Consider the following 19,803-nt stretch of genomic DNA (forward strand, 5'->3'; position numbering starts at 1 on the left):
TGGACAAGAATTTCCATACTAAACTTCCATATAGGCCAATTTAAACAAGAACACAAATTTATTTTATTTGTTATTACATTTTTTCGGCTTTTGCCATCGCCAAGACTACAAAGGTGTTTTTTATTTCTATTTTTCTTCTTTCAACTGCAAATTAGGGATCAACAGTCCGTTTTTTGTTTGTGGGAATTTAATGAAATTGAAACAAAAGGAATTGAAATTCGATGCGGATCCCATCACATCTAAAAACAATTCACTCGTTCATTGCAAATCGATTCGAAATTCATCACATACCTGAAAATGTATCATTTTTATTTTTGATGCATTCGCAGTTGCAGTGCAGGAACAATGCATTAGTATGCAACTGAAATATTTTAACCAAGTCCAAAAAAATTGCAATGTGCTTTGGGTATGTTTCCTTTCTCAAAAATATACCAAAACTTTATATTACATTATTACCAATATACCCACAACTTTAGTTCTTAATTTTTATTTTTCCATTTGCAATATTATCTATTGTAGTTGATAACGTCAGAAAAGGAGATATGATAATAGATTTAAGCAGATACTATGTTCTAGAAAGTTTTATTGTTTTTGCATTCCCCATTTCTTCATACGGCAGCAGCGGCGATTCCGTTTTAATACTTGAACATATTAAATGTCTTTATTAGTCACACACTTTAAATCCTTTTAAGTTGGATAACTTTTTTAATGACTTTAGAATACAAGTTGGTAAGTAATTTTACGCCTAACGTATGTCTTAAACACGCAAAAATAAATTACAAATACAGTTTGTGAATATTTTAGGAAATTAAAAAAAATACAAGCATTTTACAATAAATAATGACGAGTAGAATTGCTCTAGAAAGTCTTTTTATGCACAGCACGATGGCCCTCCTCCTCGTACTCTCTCTTTGAGATCCACATTTTCTTGAAGGTATCCAGTGATGCTAAAATAGAGCCACCCATCCACGTAGAATACAAACGTTCTTGTGGAGCTGCGATCTGTCACAAAATGGTAAATTCAAAGATATTTTATTGGATCATTTGTAAGGAACGTGAATCAACAACTTACCCTAATTTTAAGATCTTTTGCTGAATGTTTTCTTAATTCCGATAACAGACGATCACCAAAGCCCTTGAACAATGTAGAACCACCTGACAACACAATGTTTTGGTATAAGAATTTTCTGAGATCCATGTCAGATTTTTCGATGGCGTACATTAAGACGTCATGAATACCCTCGCATTCTTCACCCAATAAGTCTGGCCTAAATAAAACTTCAGGTGCTCTAAAGCGTGCTTGTCCAACCTAAATTAAAATTGAAAACGTTTTTAAATATGCCTTATTTGCAAACTGCTTTCGATATTTACCTCTAATGTCTTGCCATCGGGTAGTTTATAAGAGAATTTTTCAGTATCTACTGTTTCCTCCTTCTGGGGATTTGTTGCCAAGTAGCAGACCTTCTCCTTAATGGAACGGACAATTTCAAATTCGGCTGTAGAGCGGAAATTAAAACCTTCTTTACGTAAAAGTGTCTTTAGATAACGCGAGACATCTCGGCCGGCAATGTCGACACGCATTATGCTGTGTGGCATAGCAAAGCCTTCATAAATAGGAACAGCATGTGTAACACCATCTCCTGAATCAAGAACAACGCCTGTCACGCGACCAGTGGCATAACTGTTAATTAAGTGGAACAACGTTAAGAGCATGGAATTTCAAGAAATAACATATGAACTCACAGGCTCAGTACAGCTTGCATTGAAACAAAAAGGGCCGGAGCATTAATACCCTCAAAAAAGAATTCAGCGGCCTTTTCACGATTCCTGCGTGGATTTAAAGGAGCCTCCGTCAACAATACTGGATGTTCATCGGTACAGGTCGATAATTGTTCCTATAATGAAATCAAAAATCAAACACAATGAAAACTATGAAGATGTACAAATTAAGTATGATAAAATAGATCAATGTTTAGTGAAATTGATAACCCGCCGTTATTGCGATCCTAATAGTTGTTAAACAGTCCTAAGTATTTTGCTCAGGTTATTCAGGGTTGAGTGGAGAAGCTATACCAATTCGAATGTATGAGCATCTTTAAATGTTTTTAACACTCTATTTTATTAAATGCTATGCTTTTCATCCACTTAATAGAGGGGGATTGGCACCACGAGCAATTGTAACTGTAGTCGGTCCAGCCAATAGCTATATCTGGCACGGTCATGGGAATTGATGCTATTCAAAATTTGGGTACCTCCCACACAATTGGCGTAAAGCTGTAAAAACCATACTGACCCATACTAATGATTTTTCTTTAGGCATAAGAAAAATGCATCAGAAAAAATGATACATGTTTAAATTATTAAATACGTCAAAAATGTGCAACTGTGACGTTTTGAAATGCATAGCTTTGCAGTAGTTAGGTATAACGGCGTTATGAAACACAATACTTAAGACAACTACAAGCAACTAACGTTTCGGAAGTCAACCAATCTCACAGTTGCGCATTTTTTACGCAGACAAAAAGCAAAGATGTATCATTTTTATGCATGATGCATTCCCAGTTGCATTTTCGAAGAACAACGCATCGGTGTGCAACCGAAATATTTTGACGAAATCTAAAAATTGTTGGTACGTTTCGGAAGTCAAGCCAGTTGTTAAGTAGAACTGCGTTGTACGATCAACATGTAAAAAGTAACAGCCCCCTTTGCCGACATAGATGTACCCCCAGATTCTGGAATTGGGAAATTTATCCATGAACAAATATAATCTTTTTCCCTAAAAATTAAGCATTAGCGGGGTTCACAGTATTTGAGGCCTTATTTGAAGATAGAAAAAGGCTGAATCAAAAAAGGGTCATACAGCTGTTTGAAAAGTGATTAGAATTATGTATCTTCTGATCATATTTTGAACAGCTAGGTGATTAAACACTAATTGTTTTAAAGGTAGAACAAATATAAGGTAAAGTAAATACTAGTAAATACTACAACAAATGCAACTCAACAACAACCACATAGAAATTTGTTTTTGTTTGTAATGTTAGTGCCAAAGGTATATGTAAACAAAATAAGGAAATGTCTATAAATTATTTGAATTTAAAAAAATAATAATTTCCACATTTGATTGAATATTTTGGAAAACATGAATGACAATTCGTTTCATTTTCAATTTGATAGTATCTATATCATTTCATGGATAATTTCTCGCAGAAAGTAGAATTCTTGGAAAAATGTTTGGTTCGCTTAAAATTCATTGAAAAAGGAGAAGCTGCTTCAAACTTTTGTTTTTGAAACCAAAGAAGCAAATGTTTATTAAGGCTTTAAATTTAACAAAATACCACATATGTATATTAACAAATATTGTACCGCTTCTATAAGCGGTGTTATAGTGTGCGCCACGTTGCTCGGATTTGGAAGAGGTTACACATCATTGATATCAAGAAGTCTTTACGTGAAATAGTTTTTTTCTGTATGATACAGTGTGCCACAAATGTCTTCGTACCCCTACAAGATTTTCCTTAATCGATGTAAGAACACGATGATAAAAGAAAGATGTAAATATTAACAATGTTGGGCTGTTTGCTGCAGCAGACCTTTATTAAAGTTTCGAAAGAAGAGTGTATTTTGATGAACCATAACGGATTTATTACGCCAAACCCGAAAAAGGTTGATATTTCGACACCACAAAAGTCTTCGTACCCCTAACAGAATTTATCAAAATGGACACTAAAATCTGTTAAAAGTGATGTCATTGGTTTCTGTTTCGACGTGTTTCTGACAGACTCAATATTTCGAGGGGTTTTCATTTCGTCTTCAGCGTAGAGTAACCTTATATTGGCGTTTTTATAGCTTGATAGAGAAATTTAAATCTTATAGTGAATATAGACACTGATAGATTACTTACTGTAATGTAATTATTTGGCTGCCTTCAGCTTTTGCATTATTAAGTAAATAAAAAATGAAATGAAATGATCGCAACTAAACTCCTTAAAATTTGACGGAGTTTACACTATTATCCTTTGTCTAGCGTTTTGAAACAAAATACCTCTGATTTAACCTAATATTATAGGTAATACACATTAATTATGCCCTTTATATATGACTTTATGTCTTAAGGCATCCCAATTTTTCTGAACGGGAATATAAACTTATCTCAATAATGTAAATTTATCATAGATTTCAGGTGAATGCATCTATTTATTCCAATTAGTAAACACCACTAACTGCGGTATGGCTCAAAATCACAACATAATTAATATATGCCTATCGACTAAATTTCTTATTTTAAGGTAATCAGGTTTTGTTGTTATTTTCACACCTTCGATCCACCAAATAAACCCCAAATTCAGTACTTAACTTCAAGGAAGTGTATGAAATCCCTACTAAATGTGAAAGTCGCATTTGTTCATTCACGTGCAAGGTCTAGGCGTTATTTGCTTTTTACATAATTTACAAAAGGAGGGTTAGTATTTGTTCAATATTTTCGAACTGCATTTATGGCCGCCTTTTGTACAATTACATCAATCATAATATTGCAGTGTGATTTCTAGAGGTCTTACCTTATATTCGACACAAAAATAAACAGATCTTTAGTTGTCATATGCAAGATATGATCATATCTTTAGTAACCTTAAGTCAAATTACATTAAATTTTGGCCTTCTTTCAAGTGAAACTTCATTTTTGAAAGCGGCAAATCGGAGATTTCTTTGAGTATACTTATTTGCGATTAGCAGAATTAACTCACTGAACGAAATATTTATCCTTGAAGATTAACTTGATCATTAAAGTTCGACAAACATGTCACATTTGTTTTGATTTTTTTTTTTCACAAATCTTACTACATATTCCGCGCAACAGACCAGAAAAGTATCCGAACATCTCCTCCTTATTGACTTTTAACAGAAACCGTGGAAATTTGAAGAAATTTGAATAAAATCAAAGAAGTTCCGAAAAGTACGAAGACTTTTGTGGGATCAATAAGGGCACATTTTTTAGTATTTCGTGAATAACATTTGAATTATTTAACAAAATTCGCCAGTTCTTTCAAGTAACATGGAAGAAATGTATAAGAAGGACAAATACAGTTAAATATTTTGCAAAACTTTTTCCCAAGCTGCTGATTATCACTTATAAATATTTTATTACCAGGGGTACGAAGACATTTGTGGGACACTGTATATTTTTTCCTCAAAAAAATTTATGTATAACCCTTATATACATCGAAAATAAAAATAATAATATAAAATGTCGTATGGAATTTGGCACTAACGTTACAACCCAGTTCAGTCAGCTGTGTATAGCTGTTACCTTTTATTGTTATACCATGGATTGTTTTGTTCTTTTTTCCAAACATAACGGTTTGGTTGTATATAATTCCCATATACACTTTCTACAAAACTTTGATATAAATATCACGAATAATATTATTCTGAATATTGACAAAGACAACACATGTCCAGGTTTTGCCAAGTGAATGAAGAAACAGTGATAATTAAAAGCCATAATAAAGCAGAACAGAAAACAAAATATAGGAAAGTATCAACAAACAAGGAAGAATAAAAAAGAAAATTCTTTTAATTTTTTTCGTCTGATAAAAAGACTCATAAATGACTCAAACAATTATAAACATGACTCAAAACAGACTCCAAAAAGAGTCACAATTTAATCAACAAATCACCAATAAATGATGAAAATACGACTCGAAATGACTTTATATACCATCAGAAAATTGGCAAAAATGACTCGAAACTAATGCAGAGGAAGACTCATTTGTGATTTGTTTAGAAGAGTCGCCTAAGGTTACGTTTTTCTCAGGACAGAGGTGTCATTTATGATCAGAAAATGAGCTCATTTTCCAGCTTTTTAATCGTGCAGTCGGATCAAAAAAGTCTCGAATTTGATTAAAAATTTCAAAAAATATCTTGTCTTTACAGTTGCATGTCTTTGTAAAAAGACACACCAATTACCAACTGATGTCTTCATTTGCTGTCAAAACATATTTTTAATCAAAAATAAATAACAAATATTTCGCTTCTATAAAGAATATCTGTGTACAACATCTTTAAGCTGCGCGAATAATATTTTACCGTTTTTTATTTGGTGGATATTTCGCTCAAAAAAATTTAACAGCAAATTCGCCTTTTGAAGCTACATAATTGGACATAAAGATTTAACTGAAACCTTTTGAAATAAATTCTAAAAAATTTCATATTGCATTATTTTAGTAGGTAGTATTACATAGTGTTATTCGATGCAATATGGAATTTTTGTAGTAGTTATTTCAAAAGGTTCTGGTTAAATCTTTACAGTCTGTTTGATTTTTTGGGCATGTGGGTTAGGCCGTTTTGGCGCTGAGCGCCGGATTTAACAATCCCACTGGGTTTAAAATGTCAATTCCTTTGATTATATTTCAAATAAATCCTCATAAAGTTAAGCCTGCAACAAGCTATAACATAAACAGGCTATTATCTCGCTTTATTACTCTTGAATTCTAAACGTAAAAGGAAAACAAACAAGAGCAGGTCACCATGGCCACGTCTGATATGGACATTATATTTCATCGAAGTTTGAACCATTCTGTAAGAAGTTCTGAAGTGGCTTAACCTTCTTCCAGGAATATGAGCAACATGAAAAAATCTTCTGTGAATATCATCTGAGAAGGGTTTAATGCACTTTTCGAATGAAAAAAACATGCAATTTCGTATATGTGTAATCCGGAACATAAGGACTACATTCGGTAAAAATCCTAAAGTGGAATACTTGTTTACATTCAATGCAATACGTTCTTTCAAGACGAATATATAACTAGAGATCATGTAACCCCTTATGAGAAGACCAGTAGACTTTGTATAGAAAACAAGCCGAACGGCCCGAACTTTTTATACTCTCCACCACGAATTGCGAAATGAAATAATTAGTTTCCTTTAGATTATAAAAGTAGTTAACGGTGTCCCTACCAAAAACATTGCCCTGTATTATCAATTTTCCGAATAAAACTTTTTGTATGTATCCACATTTCAGTCCAAAATTATGATAAAGAACAAAAATTGGGCGGTACATGTGGGCAATATTAAATCGTGGACCTATTCAATAACTTTCTGTATGAGACAATGTGGGCGTGTATGTGTGATAATCTAGCCAAGACCTTGAAAATATAGAAAATTGAGAGGGTTGTTCAATGGGACTATATCAAAACGTGGTCCTATAGCGACGACTATATCCGAAATTGTAATTCCACCGGATTGGCCCGACACCATAGTGTTTCGGCCAGTGGCGGCCAAACCACACAGCTAGCATTTGGAAGATTGTTTTTTCAAAAATCACATTGCGGAGTCTTTTTAGAGTCCTTTTGGTGATCAAAAACTGATCAAGTTGCTTGTATGTTCAGAAAGGAAAGCAAAATTTAATGCTCAAATCTCTATCATATAAAAGTAAAATAGATGTTCTTTTTATAAATGAGTAGAGATATATTTTCGTCTCAGATTCCAAACTTCGAAACTTCTCGGTCCCGACCAGAAACCCTGAATTCAACTTTTGGTCATGCTTATGGGCTTATTGGCATGATTGTTGCTCCATCTACTTGTTCTACTTGACATATCGTCGGTGTCATGCTTAAGTGTCCCATACGCCATTTTTGATATTTTGAGATAAAGGTACCTTAAACCATGCACTTTCAGATTTTTTAGTCGGTTTTTCTATCTCCTGTAGTTTTCGAGATATTCAGATGTCAACATGTTTCATATCCGCTTTGCGATGCAAAAAATCTTATCATTTTGTTTCATATCCATAAAGTCTGGCTTATGGAACAAAACAACATTGAACTCTTTAGTTCCATATCCATGCCGCTAGGCGTTTGGAACAAAATAGGCAAAAACGAATTGTTGGCCATAACTTTAGACCAAAACAGAACCTGACTTAAATCAACTTCTGATATATTCTTTGATTTTAGTTAATTAGAATTGTGCTCTTAAAGTATTGCATTTTTGCACCACTATTAGACTATATGGACTCAAACATTAACTTGAGGTTTTCCCGAATCAGGCAAATGGCGTATGGAACACTTAAGCATGCCATCGACGATATATTTTCATTCATTTTAGCGCAAACCAGTGCGTGTGCGTTATTCAAAACAAAATACGTGTATTTCAAATTTGAAATACATGTATTTTGTTGTTGTTTTGAAGAACGCACACGCAATAATTTAGGTTTTGCCTTAATGTCTAAAAACTATTATAATATAAAATTCCAATATTCTGATAGACATCGTTACCACTCTTTTTCCCTAAGACCGTGTTTAAGGTTCCAATGTAGTATAATCCCTAAGTACATAGCTTTAATTGCAATATATTTACCATATACACATACTTTGCTATAAATATATCCCCAAATGTGTTCCATGTCATTCCAATCGGTAACAATGCCATGTTCCATAGGATAGCGTATACTTAATAGACCCCTATGTTCTTCGGCTTTTGGACCCACAAACAAATCACCTTCAAGAGCACCTGCCATCACACGAACATGTTTGGGGCGACCCACGCTAAAACAGGAAAAAAGTAACATTAAAACAAAAATATTATATTTAACCTTGAATGAAACTTACTAATTAGGAAATCGGCACTTTGGTATATGCTCTCCGGCAAAACCTGCTTTGATCATACCAGAACCCTGAAAATAAATAGAGAAAACAGTGTCAAATTAATGTTTACAGAAATAAATTCAAATACAAATTAGAAAGTTTTGTGATAATTATTTTTAATTTTTACAAATTGTTTTTCTCTCAAGATGAAGTTCATTAAGACACCAGAAGTCGATATGCTGCTCGTTGCAAGAAGTTCCCAAAATCAGCGAAAATCCCTAAGAGGATTTGCTCCCAGAGTCGGTTTGACCGTCGTGGATTATGGACGCTTAGACGAAATTGATCAATTTTATATTGATTGTCAAAATTTTAGAGATTATTACAGAGATCCAAATAAAAAGCTGCCAAGACCTTCCGAATTTAAGAAGCATCATGGTAAATGTGGCCTTCGTACAAGGGATAAATGTAGCGAATTGTTAATGCTGCCTGTGCAATGGGTACTTGAAACAAAGCCAGTCATTTACCCCATAAATTATGGTCGTCAGTTGAATCTAAATGAGGGCATACGATTGGGTGGTCAGTACGATTGGACATCTTGTATTAAATATAAACGATAGTCAATATGTGTCATAAAGAATATCTTTTGCATATAATACATAAAAATAGTCCATCCTTTAAACCTGGTTTTTGTTCAACTAATTCAACCACCCAAAGGTTTAGTCATCATCGCATTTGTTGTTGTAGACTTATTAGGATTGTTGCTATTAGTGTATCAACTACCAACAGATTTTCAGTTGGCTGGAAGAGAGGGCCAGCGCGGCAGTAAGGCAGGTGATGTCACTTACCACTCATCCGTACCGCACCTTGTATTAATGTTTTTAAACACTTTTCCGTTTCATTTTCACTCTGAAAACTGATGAATTTCATAAACTTACATTATCAATAACCACGGGCTGATTGTAGGGCTCCATTTTGTGCGTTTTGAGTATTAATTTATTTAAATTTGATTAGAAAAAAGACTCAGTTTGGCTGAAATGTTCTGCAATAACTTTTTTTGCAAACTCAACTAGAGAACAAAGCCAAACTAAAAATATATACGGCGGCGTAAACAACTACCGATGAACTAAATAGGAGCGACTAACGTATGCTAGTTTGCCTCCGTACGTTGTGACATTTCTGTTCCTTTACTTAAAAAAAAAAATAATTTGTATTTTCGTTTACTTTAGAAACCGGTAAAAGGTATTATTTAAAGTAAGTCCCGGTCCACAATAGCGTAAATTTCACTAAAAAATTTCATGAAATTAGGCGTTCTTAAATCGAATTCCTCAATACAGCAATTTTATGATTTTACTCTACTATGGAAGTCGATCTAGAGACGCATGTCATGCAATTTTTTCAATGAAATCACTCTAGTGTGGGCCGGGACTTATAGCTGGTTTACATTACGAAATCGAGTCGATTTCAAACTGTCAATTCCTTTGCGTATACGTCAAATGAAAACTCAAATGAAATCAATTCGATTTCATTTGACGTTTAAGCAAAGGAATTGACAGTTTGAAATCGACTCGATTTCGTAATGTAAACCAGCTATTAGATCGATTTACATACTAAAGTAATAGATGGTTTATACTTATGCTCCGAAATCCACTGGATTTCACGAAATCCTGAAATACACCCCGTTGTTTACACTTATGGCCTGTTCACGTACTTTAAAAAGTGGTAAAAGTTGTAAAAGTCGTTAACGATTTTCATATAAATTTTTTGTACGGGAACGCAAAATGTGAAAAAGTGGTAAAAATTGTAAAAACTTTTTAGTTCTGGAACACAGCTTTATTTTTGTTGATTTCAAACACCTCTAATAATCAATTTATTTACATTCAATACAAAGGAAGCCATTTATGGCAATATACAAATTTACTTGTTTTATTTCGAAAATAATCGTAAAATTGTGTATATCAACATATGTCATGATTTCTATTTATAATATTAACAAATGTATAAATAGAAATTTTTTTAGAAATTTTGATCGATAAAGTTGTGTTCCAGAACTTGCAAAATAGTGCGACTTTGCACAAATTTTCCTGTTTTGTGCTAGAAATGTGTTCCTGTACTAAACACGCACTTCTCTTTATACAAAAATGGAGCAGAATAACATTTTCTGCTATACAAATTTGGCGGAGTAGAAACCAGCAGCTTGCTTGCGGGCATCTGATTGTCAAATATGTTGATTCTACTTTTCTGCCAGAGTTTTTACAATTTCTGACATTTTTCCGTTTCCACGTGATTTCGATGTTGATTTTGCTGAAATTGCGAACTGAGATGATTTCATTGGCTTATCTTTCCTTTACCGACCCACCTCAGAAAATTATGAAAACATTACCACAGATAGTGTTTTTTATCCCGATTCCAACCATGTATTGCTTTTGTTGCGGAAATGTATACTTTCCGAGAGTTCTACAAAGCCCTAGTCTAAAATGTTGGCAAACCTCTGCATAAAATTATTAAAAAATTACCGCAGATAGTACTTTTAACACCGAATCTAACGATGTATTGCTTTTGTTGCGGAAATGTATACTTCCCAAGATATGGGCCTCCAAAGTTCCACAAAGGCCCTAGTCTAAAATTTTGGCAAACCACCGCAGAAAATTATTAAAAAATTACCACAAATAGTGATGTTTATACTAGCTCTGTTCCAGAACAAAAAAATTTATATGAAAATCGTTTACGACTTTTACCACTTTATAAAGTACGGGAACAGGCCAACTGATTTCAACGATGTATTATTTTGTTGAAGGGTATGTATACTTCCCGAGATATAGGCCTCCAAAAATATTAAATTTAAAAGAAAATTTTGTTCCCGTTCCCGTGATTTGCACCTGTCCATAGAAGAAAGTCCTAAATCCCGGGCGAAGGTCGGCTATTTATTATTATTATTATTTATTCATTTCAAAGCCAAGCCAAATGGCCATATGTGGCTAGTATACTACAATAAATACAATGTACATTTCTTAAATGCTAATGCTTGGTTTACATTTACGAAATCCACTCGATTTCAACTGTCAAATCCATAGGTTAAACGTCAAATGAAATCCAGATGAGATTCCAATAAGACACACGTCTTAAAATTAACATGGAAAGGAGTTCCTTTTCATTTTTGTATGCGAAATCATGTGGCCTGTTCCCGTACTTTATAAAGTGGTAAAAGTCGTAAAAGTTGTAAAAGTCGTAAACGATTTTCATATAAATTTTGTGTACGGGAACGCAAAATGTGTAAAAGTGGTAAAAATTGTAAAAACTTTTTAGTTCTGGAACAGAGCTATGGTAATGTAAACCAAACATTACTGTTGTTATTGTTTTTGTAATGAACTACATGAAGTAAATGAACTAAATGAATATTATTGCTAAGCATAGTTCCTATGGCTTATTTCCTGAAATCGTTCCTTTGAACTAGATTGTTTGTATTTTGTTTTTCTGTTTTCAAAAAGTTTGCGGCATTTGTTTAATACATCGTTTATTCTGTTTTTTAAATCCGCTTTGATATCCTATCGTATTGCTGTAAATGCTGTCATATTGCAGAGCTGTTTATCTTTGAATTTTGTATGCTGTTTTTAACTTTTTGTTTGCCCATACGACGATTTATACACATACATATAAGTTTGATCTCAGGAGGTCTTCGTGAGTCCTTTTGGCATAAGTTGAATATACGGACTGGATTCGGATCGATGAAAAAAAAAAAAATTCGGAGCAAGTTGAGTTTAAGCATTAAGCTCGGATAAAATTATAATTTTTTGCTATATAGCCGGCCTTCGGCCGGGGATTTAAGACTTTCTGCTATGGACAGGAGCCAATCTAGGGAACGGGAGCAACATTTTCTTTTAAATTACAGTTTTTCTCTAAGTAGCCGACATTTAACAAGGGAATTTTCGGAACTTCGGAGGTCCATATCTCGGGAAGTATGGACTTCCGCAAAAAATGTTATATATATTTTGGATCAGGGTAACAAGACCTACCTGTGGAAAAAATTTGGTCCCGATCCGAGCTTAATGCTTAAACACATCTTAAGCCAAAAATTCGATTTAAAGGATAATTCTGTTCGCGTTAGCCGAGATTTGTCCTGTCCATATGAGAAAGTCTTAAATCCCCGGCCTTCGGCCGGCTATATATGAAAAAAATTCGATATAAACTAAACTTATCGTCAAAACCAAGGTAATTTTTGAACTTTCGGAGCCTATATCTCGGGAAGTATGGACTTCCTGCCCATGATATATATATTGGCGTGATCAGCACTGCAAGCCCTATCTGTGATAAAAATTTCAGATCGATCCGAATCCAGTCCAAACATTCATCCTGGTCCGTCCTTTTTTGTTTGTGTTTTTGCATGTACTATATTGTCTATCATACATATCGCTCATTTACTCAAAGAGTGGCATAACTCGAAAAATGCATTTTCTGAGTTAGCAATTTCTATTTTTTCTACGACTTCTACTTTATCTTGTGTCAAATTTTCATGCTAATATCTCTAAAACTCGACGAGTTACAGCTGATTTACTACGAGTTTCGCATAGTTCAACACAAAGGTTTTTGGAGTTTATGAAGCAATAAAACACTTCAAATCATGCTTGATCTTGCACAGAAATTTAACACTGATATCTGGCTAGGTGTTTGAAAAATATGGTCCACGTAGTTATTTTGTTTTTTATGTAATATTCTTTTTAAGTTGGGAAGTCAAATTTCAATCGCCAACTTAAAACGCATTTTTCTCGAAACTCGATTTTTTGAAATGTGTCACTCTTTGAGTAAATGAGCGATATGATGTTCTAACTCGACACTGTGCTGTATGGAATTGCAGCTTTTATTTGTTTTTTTTTTCTCAACAGTCTTTGGGTCATTCCTGCGTTTGAGTCATTTCATCACTGAAGTTTTAACCTGGCGTTTTGTATCCTGAGGATCGTCATATCAATCTCTCTCTGCGCAAGTGGAGGATCGTTTCATAGCACAAAAAAATCCGCTTTGGAAAAATGGCTTCAGTCCCAAAGCAACATAACAGTACTGCTAATACTCCGAGATGTCCACCACCAGCTGGTTTAAAAGCACTTATTGACAAATTGCTTGAGCATTATCCAGACCAGCCGAATCCATTACAAGTCACAACAGTCTTGAAGTATTGGTTAGGAGGACAGGATCCATTAGACTACATAAGTATGTTTAGCAATCGTGGTGATGTCACAAAGAAAATTCCTCCTCACTGGTTTTATGTCAGTTTCGGACTGAGTGATTTACATGGAGATGGTCGTGTTCATGTACTGGATAATGAGGATAGTGAGATACAATCACGATCTGGTATGGGATTTGAATTGACATTTCGCTTATTAAAAACGAAAGAAGAGCTAAAGGAGGAAGAAGATAATCCGGGAAAAAGGATAAGACCACCAACTTGGCCAGCTAATCTAATGCAGAATTTAGCTCGCTACTGTTTTCGAACAGGTAACCGCCTTTGTTTTGGGGATAACATTCCGTGGCGCAAAGGCTTAGACGATAGATTTGATACACCTTTGCAAAATATTCTGATCGCGGAGGATCCCCAACTAAAGTCAATGACAACGCCGTTTGGCAGTGTAGATTTTTGTCAAATTGTTGGCGTGACATACGAGGAGTTGGAACAGGCGGCACGATGGAATGGACGTGGTGTCTTAAGCTATCTAAAGCAAGACATACAGACGGGTGGAGAGTGGTGGGTCACTAACATAGATCGCACCCTAAGTGTATTTGATATTTTTCCCGAGCGTTTAGTTACGTTGGAAGAGGAGTTGGAAAGAGAAGGCTCCGATTTAGCCGGCGTTAATGCAGAGTTTACATTCCGAGAAATACCTAGACCCAAGAACCGACAAATGCAGCCTAAGACTGAGGAATCCGAAGAAGGTCAAGAACTGAATACGTTGATGGATTCAATGACTCTAAAGGAAGAAAGAACATGTAAACAGGAAGAAGGCATAGGGGAATTGAATTCCGAACCTACCGGTTTATCATTTCCGGTTTCTATGTCCATGAGTGGTAGTTCTCTACACAACTCATGTCCCCTTGATGATCAACCAGATGCCCCTGATTCTGTAACACTTGATGGTATAGAATTGCAAATAGCGCCATATGCAGCTAAATATCTATTACTGGCTATTAAAGACCGGATACGTCATGGTCGCCACTTCACATTTAAAGCTCAGCATTTAGCACTTACGTTTGTAGCAGAATCGGTGACGGGTGCTGGTGTTACTAAAGAAGCTCCGTACGGTGTTATAGGATATTGGATACAAGTTTTGATAACAGACGACTTAGTCCCCAGAATGATTGAAGATTTTAAGAATGCAAATTTGGATAGAATAAGCCAGCTGGGTGAGCGTCGTGAATTCGAGTGGCCTGATAAATTTTTAAGAGTAGTTATAGATCATCATCCACATGGTTATATGTTACCACCTCCTCCAATGAGTCTGTAAACTCTGGTAGAATGAATCTCTACAACTACTAAGTGCCTTATAGGCTGAATTGTTATAATCTGATGTATTCTAAAGTATTTTAAATTGTACACATAAAAGACTTATTTTTTTTATAAAATATGATAGTAGAAAATATTGCATTGTACTTTTTATTGATTTTATTTATATACCTATGTATAATTCAAGTTTTTTAAATAAAATCATAATAGGTTTGTCCTTTTAATCATTTTTACTAAATATTTCTGAAACACTTTTTTGTAACCTTTTCACTTTTTTCAATAAACGTTATTTTCAATAAGTTTATATAAAACATAATGACATGTCTAAATTCAAAATTTATTTATTTATTAAGGTATTTGAAATCATTAGTTAAGTTCCTGATTTGGTTTTGGCCTAGTCTAGGATCTCTGTCCTATTTACATAGTTTCTTATCTTTTTGAACTCGATTGTCCTAATTTGGTCGAGTCCTTGTATAATGTTGTTCCCTAGTAACTGGGTTCTCAGATTTGTGAAGGCTTGGCAATGACATGACAGGTAATGTTCCAACGTTTCGCGCTCTGCATTCACTGTTTTCTGCACAACCTATTTTGTGCAGGTGCGCATTTTACTTAGTAAAAGTAGTTCTTTTGTTTTGTCCTCGTCTGGGTTTCCCCATAGGATTTTCCTGTTTTTTCCCTTCTCTTCACTACTCCAGAGGGAAATATGTGAATTTTTTGCCCATGACTTTAGCTCTAGGCGCGTAGCTTTAAAGGGCTTGGCGCTTTCTAGACTGACTGTAGGTTGGCTTGTTTTGCCAAGGAGTTTGCTATTTCATTACCCCTACTCCTCCCGGTATGCCCTGGTACCCATATAATGTTTACTGTACCGTGTTGGGAGTAACTGTTTATTGACTTAATACATTCCAAGACAGTTCTAGATTTCACTGTCTTGGTTGTTATAGCTCTAATGGCTGCTTTGCGCTCCGTAAGGATGTTTACAGTGGTAGGCCAACAACAACAAACGGAGGAAGATTTCCGGTTTCATTATATAAAGAACCAGTCCCGTTCTCCTTCCTAGCACAGCCCCATCCGCAAACCCGCAGCTTCCAGCTGGAATCTGTGCCAGAGAACCACCGATCCACATGTCTCTGTCAGGTATTGATACTTCACACAATGCTACTTGACTAGTTTCAGGTATACGGTCCGATTCTATATGATTTATAGCTTCACCCGTTGTGACCTTTAATATGTTTTGGTGGTTCTTTTCAATCCACTCGCTCATAGACTTTAACCTTATAGCTGAGATGGCTGCCTCATACCTTATCTGAATCTCTATTGGGTGTACAAACAAAATTGTTTCTAACCCACGCAGCCTAGGAGCACGAGGGAAAGCATTTTTTTCTGGCCATTCTGTTCATTTTATGTTCAAAAACAAATACGTAAGTATTACTGAATTCGAGATAGAAAGCCTGTTTCCCTAAAAACGTGACTACGTACGCCTTAGGGCGAAAATGGAGCCTACCTGTTTACAGCCGACTACTTGGAGAACGCATTGTTTTAGTCGTTCGTCCTTTGTAATTAATTGCTTGTAATCTGTGGTGAGCTCGACTCGGAGTTAATGTGACCTTTTTTAGGAATTTCGAACAGTAGTTCTTTTGTAGGTTAGGTTAGGTTTAGGATGCGCAGCTGCCGTGCTGGCAGCCACTCCACTCGGAGACCTTGAGGTCCATTGTGATCATCCTGACTATTGAAGTATATGTGTTGTATGTGATGAAGTGATTATAGATGCTGCTGTATGGTGAAGTGTGAATGTACAAAGAAGGTGATGGTGTGAAGTAGAAGTGTGATATGTTGTTTATTATGGATGAGTTATTTGATGTTACGTGTGGTGATGATGGTGTACAAGAGTCATGAGCTATGATGTATGTTCTGAATGGTGCCTATTGTCTGCATATGTTGATACAAGGCTGTTGATGATGATGAAGTGTGCGGTTGTGGATTTTATGGATGGATGATGGATAGTGTTGAAGGGAAGATTCACTGTGGACTATGGATGAGATGATGTTAGATGCTGCTATATGGTGATGTGTGAGTGCTGATGATGTTGATGTGTAGTGGAAAGTGTGATGTGATTCTTGCTATTGGCGAGGCTGCATAATGCTGCGTGACTACAGATTGTGGTGATGTGTGACTGATGGGTATATGGTGATTTGTGCATACGGTATATGGTGGTGTGTGAGTGCAGATTGTGTGATGTGTTCCTTGTTGTGAGCGACTCTGTATGATGTTGCGAGACTGCAGATTGTATTCTGAATGGTGCTGTAGGCCTGCAGATGATGATGCAAGGCTGTTTATGATGATATTGTGAGCTATGTGGGAGGAGATTGTGGATTAGGTGGGAGGAGATTGTGGATTATGGAAGGTGGCAGTGTTACCCCTATTACATACTCGTAGATTATTAGCTAAAATAAAATCGAATATGGACTCACCTCTCGCATTGGTGTCTCTACTTCCCCAGTGGCAGTGATGGGCATTTGCATCGCAGCCCATCACTAACCTGCATCTGCCCGTCGTCTCCTCCACTAGTTTGCGCACCAATCCGCTTGGTGGGTCGGGTGCCTCATACGGCATGTAGACCGAGGCCAGAACTAAAGCCCTACCGGTAACTTCGTCTAGCCTCACTACAGTCGTATCACCATCACTGTAATTGTAGAGTTGAATAAGGTTTAGACTTTTTCTAGCTACAATACAGGTTCTTACCTTGTCTCCATTACTCGTATAGAATAATGAGAAGTGCTTATTGTTAAGTCCAGAAACCCTATTTTTATACAAATAGGGCTCCTGGACCAAAGCAATATCTACTGCAGAGTCTGTGAGGGAGAGAAGGAGTTCAGCAGCCGCAGCCTTGCAGTGATGCAGATTGATCTGCAGCACCCGAAGGCCATGCTGCTGAACTACCTTACTGCGACTTCGAGAGCCGGAACCGAAGTCCTCCAGACCCGAAAAACAGCACTCCCCCACAGTCTCTGATGTAGTCCGCACTCTCATCATCTATGGTGAATCGCATCACCATGCCGTCTCTCTCCTTAAAGTGCTTGAGGAGCCTCCAGCCATCCACAGAAAGGCCCCGGTTCTGCTTCCTCAGCATCTTGACTACTTCCCCTGCATCAGAGTCAGGAGGAGGCACCCACGTTGTGGCTACACTCCTCCTGGGTATCTCATCAACAGGGACAGCAGCCAGCATGCAGCCGTCCCAGCACCCTCTATTAACTGGATGAGGAAGTCTCTCGACTCCTCATCCTGGCAATAGAGGATTCTGATTCCCCTTTGGATAACCGCCCTGCCGAATCCGGTCTTGCCGGCGTCTACCTCATCGGAGGTGATGGCCTTCCGGAGAAGGCGTTCCACTGCGATCCAGTGCTATCGCTGATCCTCCCATCCAGATCAGCCTTATTGATGATCGCCACACGGAGATTCTCCGGGGCGATCACCCCTTCTAGGCTCGCTGGCTTCGGTGTCCTGTCATTTGAAGACCGTGAGGGCATCGGACTTGGGTCAGCTTTACTGGCCCTCCCCGGTTGAGCCCCTACTGTCTTCATATGTCCGGTCCCCTGTGAGCGCGGGTCCATTTGGTTGGTCGGTCGACGATCCACCACCCTCTTGGCAACAGGATGCGGATCCTCAGAGGACCTGACCCTCTTAACGCATTCCTGCGCAGATGTCCTTGAGTATCCGCTCTGCTTAGAGGTCGATGGTCCATCTCCCGCCACCACCCCATGGCCTTTCACAGTGCCAGCACCGCCCTTCACATCAGAAGGGTGAGGTCTAGCAGGTGACGATGGCTTTACAGTGGTCTGTTGCCCAGTCCTCTGCACAGTCGCCCCTACTAGATCCGCACCTTTCTTTACCCCGGCAGGTTTGATGACAGCCACCGACGAGACAGTCGACATAGGCGGTACCTTTGGCGGCTGTCTAGCTTGTGGCTGCGACCTTCCCTGCGCCAACTTCGAAACGGAAGGGATCACACCAGTGTTTCCTTTGCGTTCCGTCGTCTTCGGGGCCGGTGGAGCCAACCTGCTCGATCCTACCGCGGTCGTCAAAGACGTCCGCAAAGGGCTCTCCTGACTTAGTCGGAGACTATCGCTGTCCCTCAGGAGCTTGAGCAATTCCCTGCTCTGCTTGTTAATGGCGTCGCTAACACTGTCCAGTGTCGTTCTATTAACGTCCCCGCCCAGGGATTGAGTATTCGCACGAGGTGCAACATTGTTCATAGCCATGGTCGATGATGAGGGTGTATCGGAATTGGGGTTGTTTGTTTTTATATTTAATTCTTTATCTATAAGTAGATGAGTTTATGGGGGAACTGAGGACGGACATGGCATAGCCCTCCACTACCATGACTAGGGCACTAACTACTCGCTGAGGTGCCCAGGTATCAGCGAGGCTCCGTTCGAATACAGTTGGTACCCTAACTGCAAACCTTGAGAACACCGATGAGCACGAGGTCGCATAACACCCCGGTGTTAGGGGATCTCACAATTACTTTGGTAGGAGATCGCTACCAAATATATGTCACTCAATCCGGAGATACACTTTGAATTCCAGTGCACTAAATTGGAGCGTGACAGAGAGTGGATAACCTTTGGTCGATCACAGCCTCCCAGTTCAACACTACAAGAAGTTAAATGAGAAGATTGTGACGTCTAGCCCCCGCATCGCTTCAAGATTGTTATCCCCGGCGGGGGAGATTTTTTGTCGCCA

At 37.3% G+C, this 19,803-nt stretch overlaps 3 protein-coding genes across 5 annotated transcripts; 2 read left to right on the top strand and 1 right to left on the bottom strand.

The window, feature by feature from the left end:
* Positions 1 to 628: 628 nt before the first annotated feature.
* Arp1 (Actin-related protein 1) lies at positions 629 to 9,669 on the bottom strand. The gene is made up of 7 exons (XM_073991808.1): positions 9,512 to 9,669; positions 8,601 to 8,665; positions 8,363 to 8,537; positions 1,744 to 1,895; positions 1,372 to 1,681; positions 1,073 to 1,309; positions 629 to 1,002 (listed from the first exon to the last, which is right to left on the bottom strand). Exons 1-7 carry the CDS (start codon positions 9,545 to 9,547, stop codon positions 859 to 861), a joined length of 1,119 nt encoding a protein of 372 aa, XP_073847909.1. The 5' UTR covers positions 9,548 to 9,669; the 3' UTR covers positions 629 to 858.
* LOC141406432 (uncharacterized) lies at positions 8,681 to 9,255 on the top strand. Its single transcript, XM_073991822.1, has one exon. The coding sequence runs from the start codon at positions 8,783 to 8,785 to the stop codon at positions 9,191 to 9,193; it is 411 nt and encodes a 136-aa protein (XP_073847923.1). The 5' UTR covers positions 8,681 to 8,782; the 3' UTR covers positions 9,194 to 9,255.
* A 2,348-nt stretch (positions 9,670 to 12,017) lies between the features above and the next one.
* Su(fu) (suppressor of fused domain protein) lies at positions 12,018 to 15,376 on the top strand. Of its 3 annotated transcripts, none has more exons than XM_073963768.1 (2): positions 12,018 to 12,251; positions 13,426 to 15,376. In XM_073963768.1, exon 2 carries the CDS (start codon positions 13,595 to 13,597, stop codon positions 15,062 to 15,064), a length of 1,470 nt encoding a protein of 489 aa, XP_073819869.1. In that variant the 5' UTR covers positions 12,018 to 12,251; positions 13,426 to 13,594; the 3' UTR covers positions 15,065 to 15,376. The 3 variants fall into 3 exon arrangements, with proteins under 3 accessions (XP_073819869.1, XP_073819870.1, XP_073819868.1); XM_073963769.1 differs by having other exon boundaries at positions 12,018 to 12,173; positions 13,454 to 15,376; XM_073963767.1 differs by having other exon boundaries at positions 12,021 to 12,251; positions 13,454 to 15,376.
* The last annotated feature ends 4,427 nt before the right edge of the window (positions 15,377 to 19,803 follow it).

This window comes from Musca autumnalis, unplaced genomic scaffold (assembly GCF_047663935.1).
Source record: "Musca autumnalis isolate F117 unplaced genomic scaffold, ASM4766393v1 scaffold_1, whole genome shotgun sequence".
In the NCBI taxonomy this organism is placed as follows: Eukaryota; Metazoa; Arthropoda; class Insecta; order Diptera; family Muscidae; genus Musca; species Musca autumnalis.

Coding starts and splice junctions, on each gene's coding strand:
- LOC141406432 (XM_073991822.1), top strand. CDS start 8,783: ATGAAGTTCATTAAGACACCAGAAGTCGATATGCTGCTCGTTGCAAGA.
- Arp1 (XM_073991808.1), bottom strand. CDS start 9,547: ATGGAGCCCTACAATCAGCCCGTGGTTATTGATAAT. Junction 8,538..8,600: donor AAGTGCCGATTTCCTAATTA/GTAAGTTTCATT, acceptor TTCCTGTTTTAG/CGTGGGTCGCCCCAAACATG. Junction 1,003..1,072: donor CAAAAGATCTTAAAATTAGG/GTAAGTTGTTGA, acceptor ATTTTGTGACAG/ATCGCAGCTCCACAAGAACG.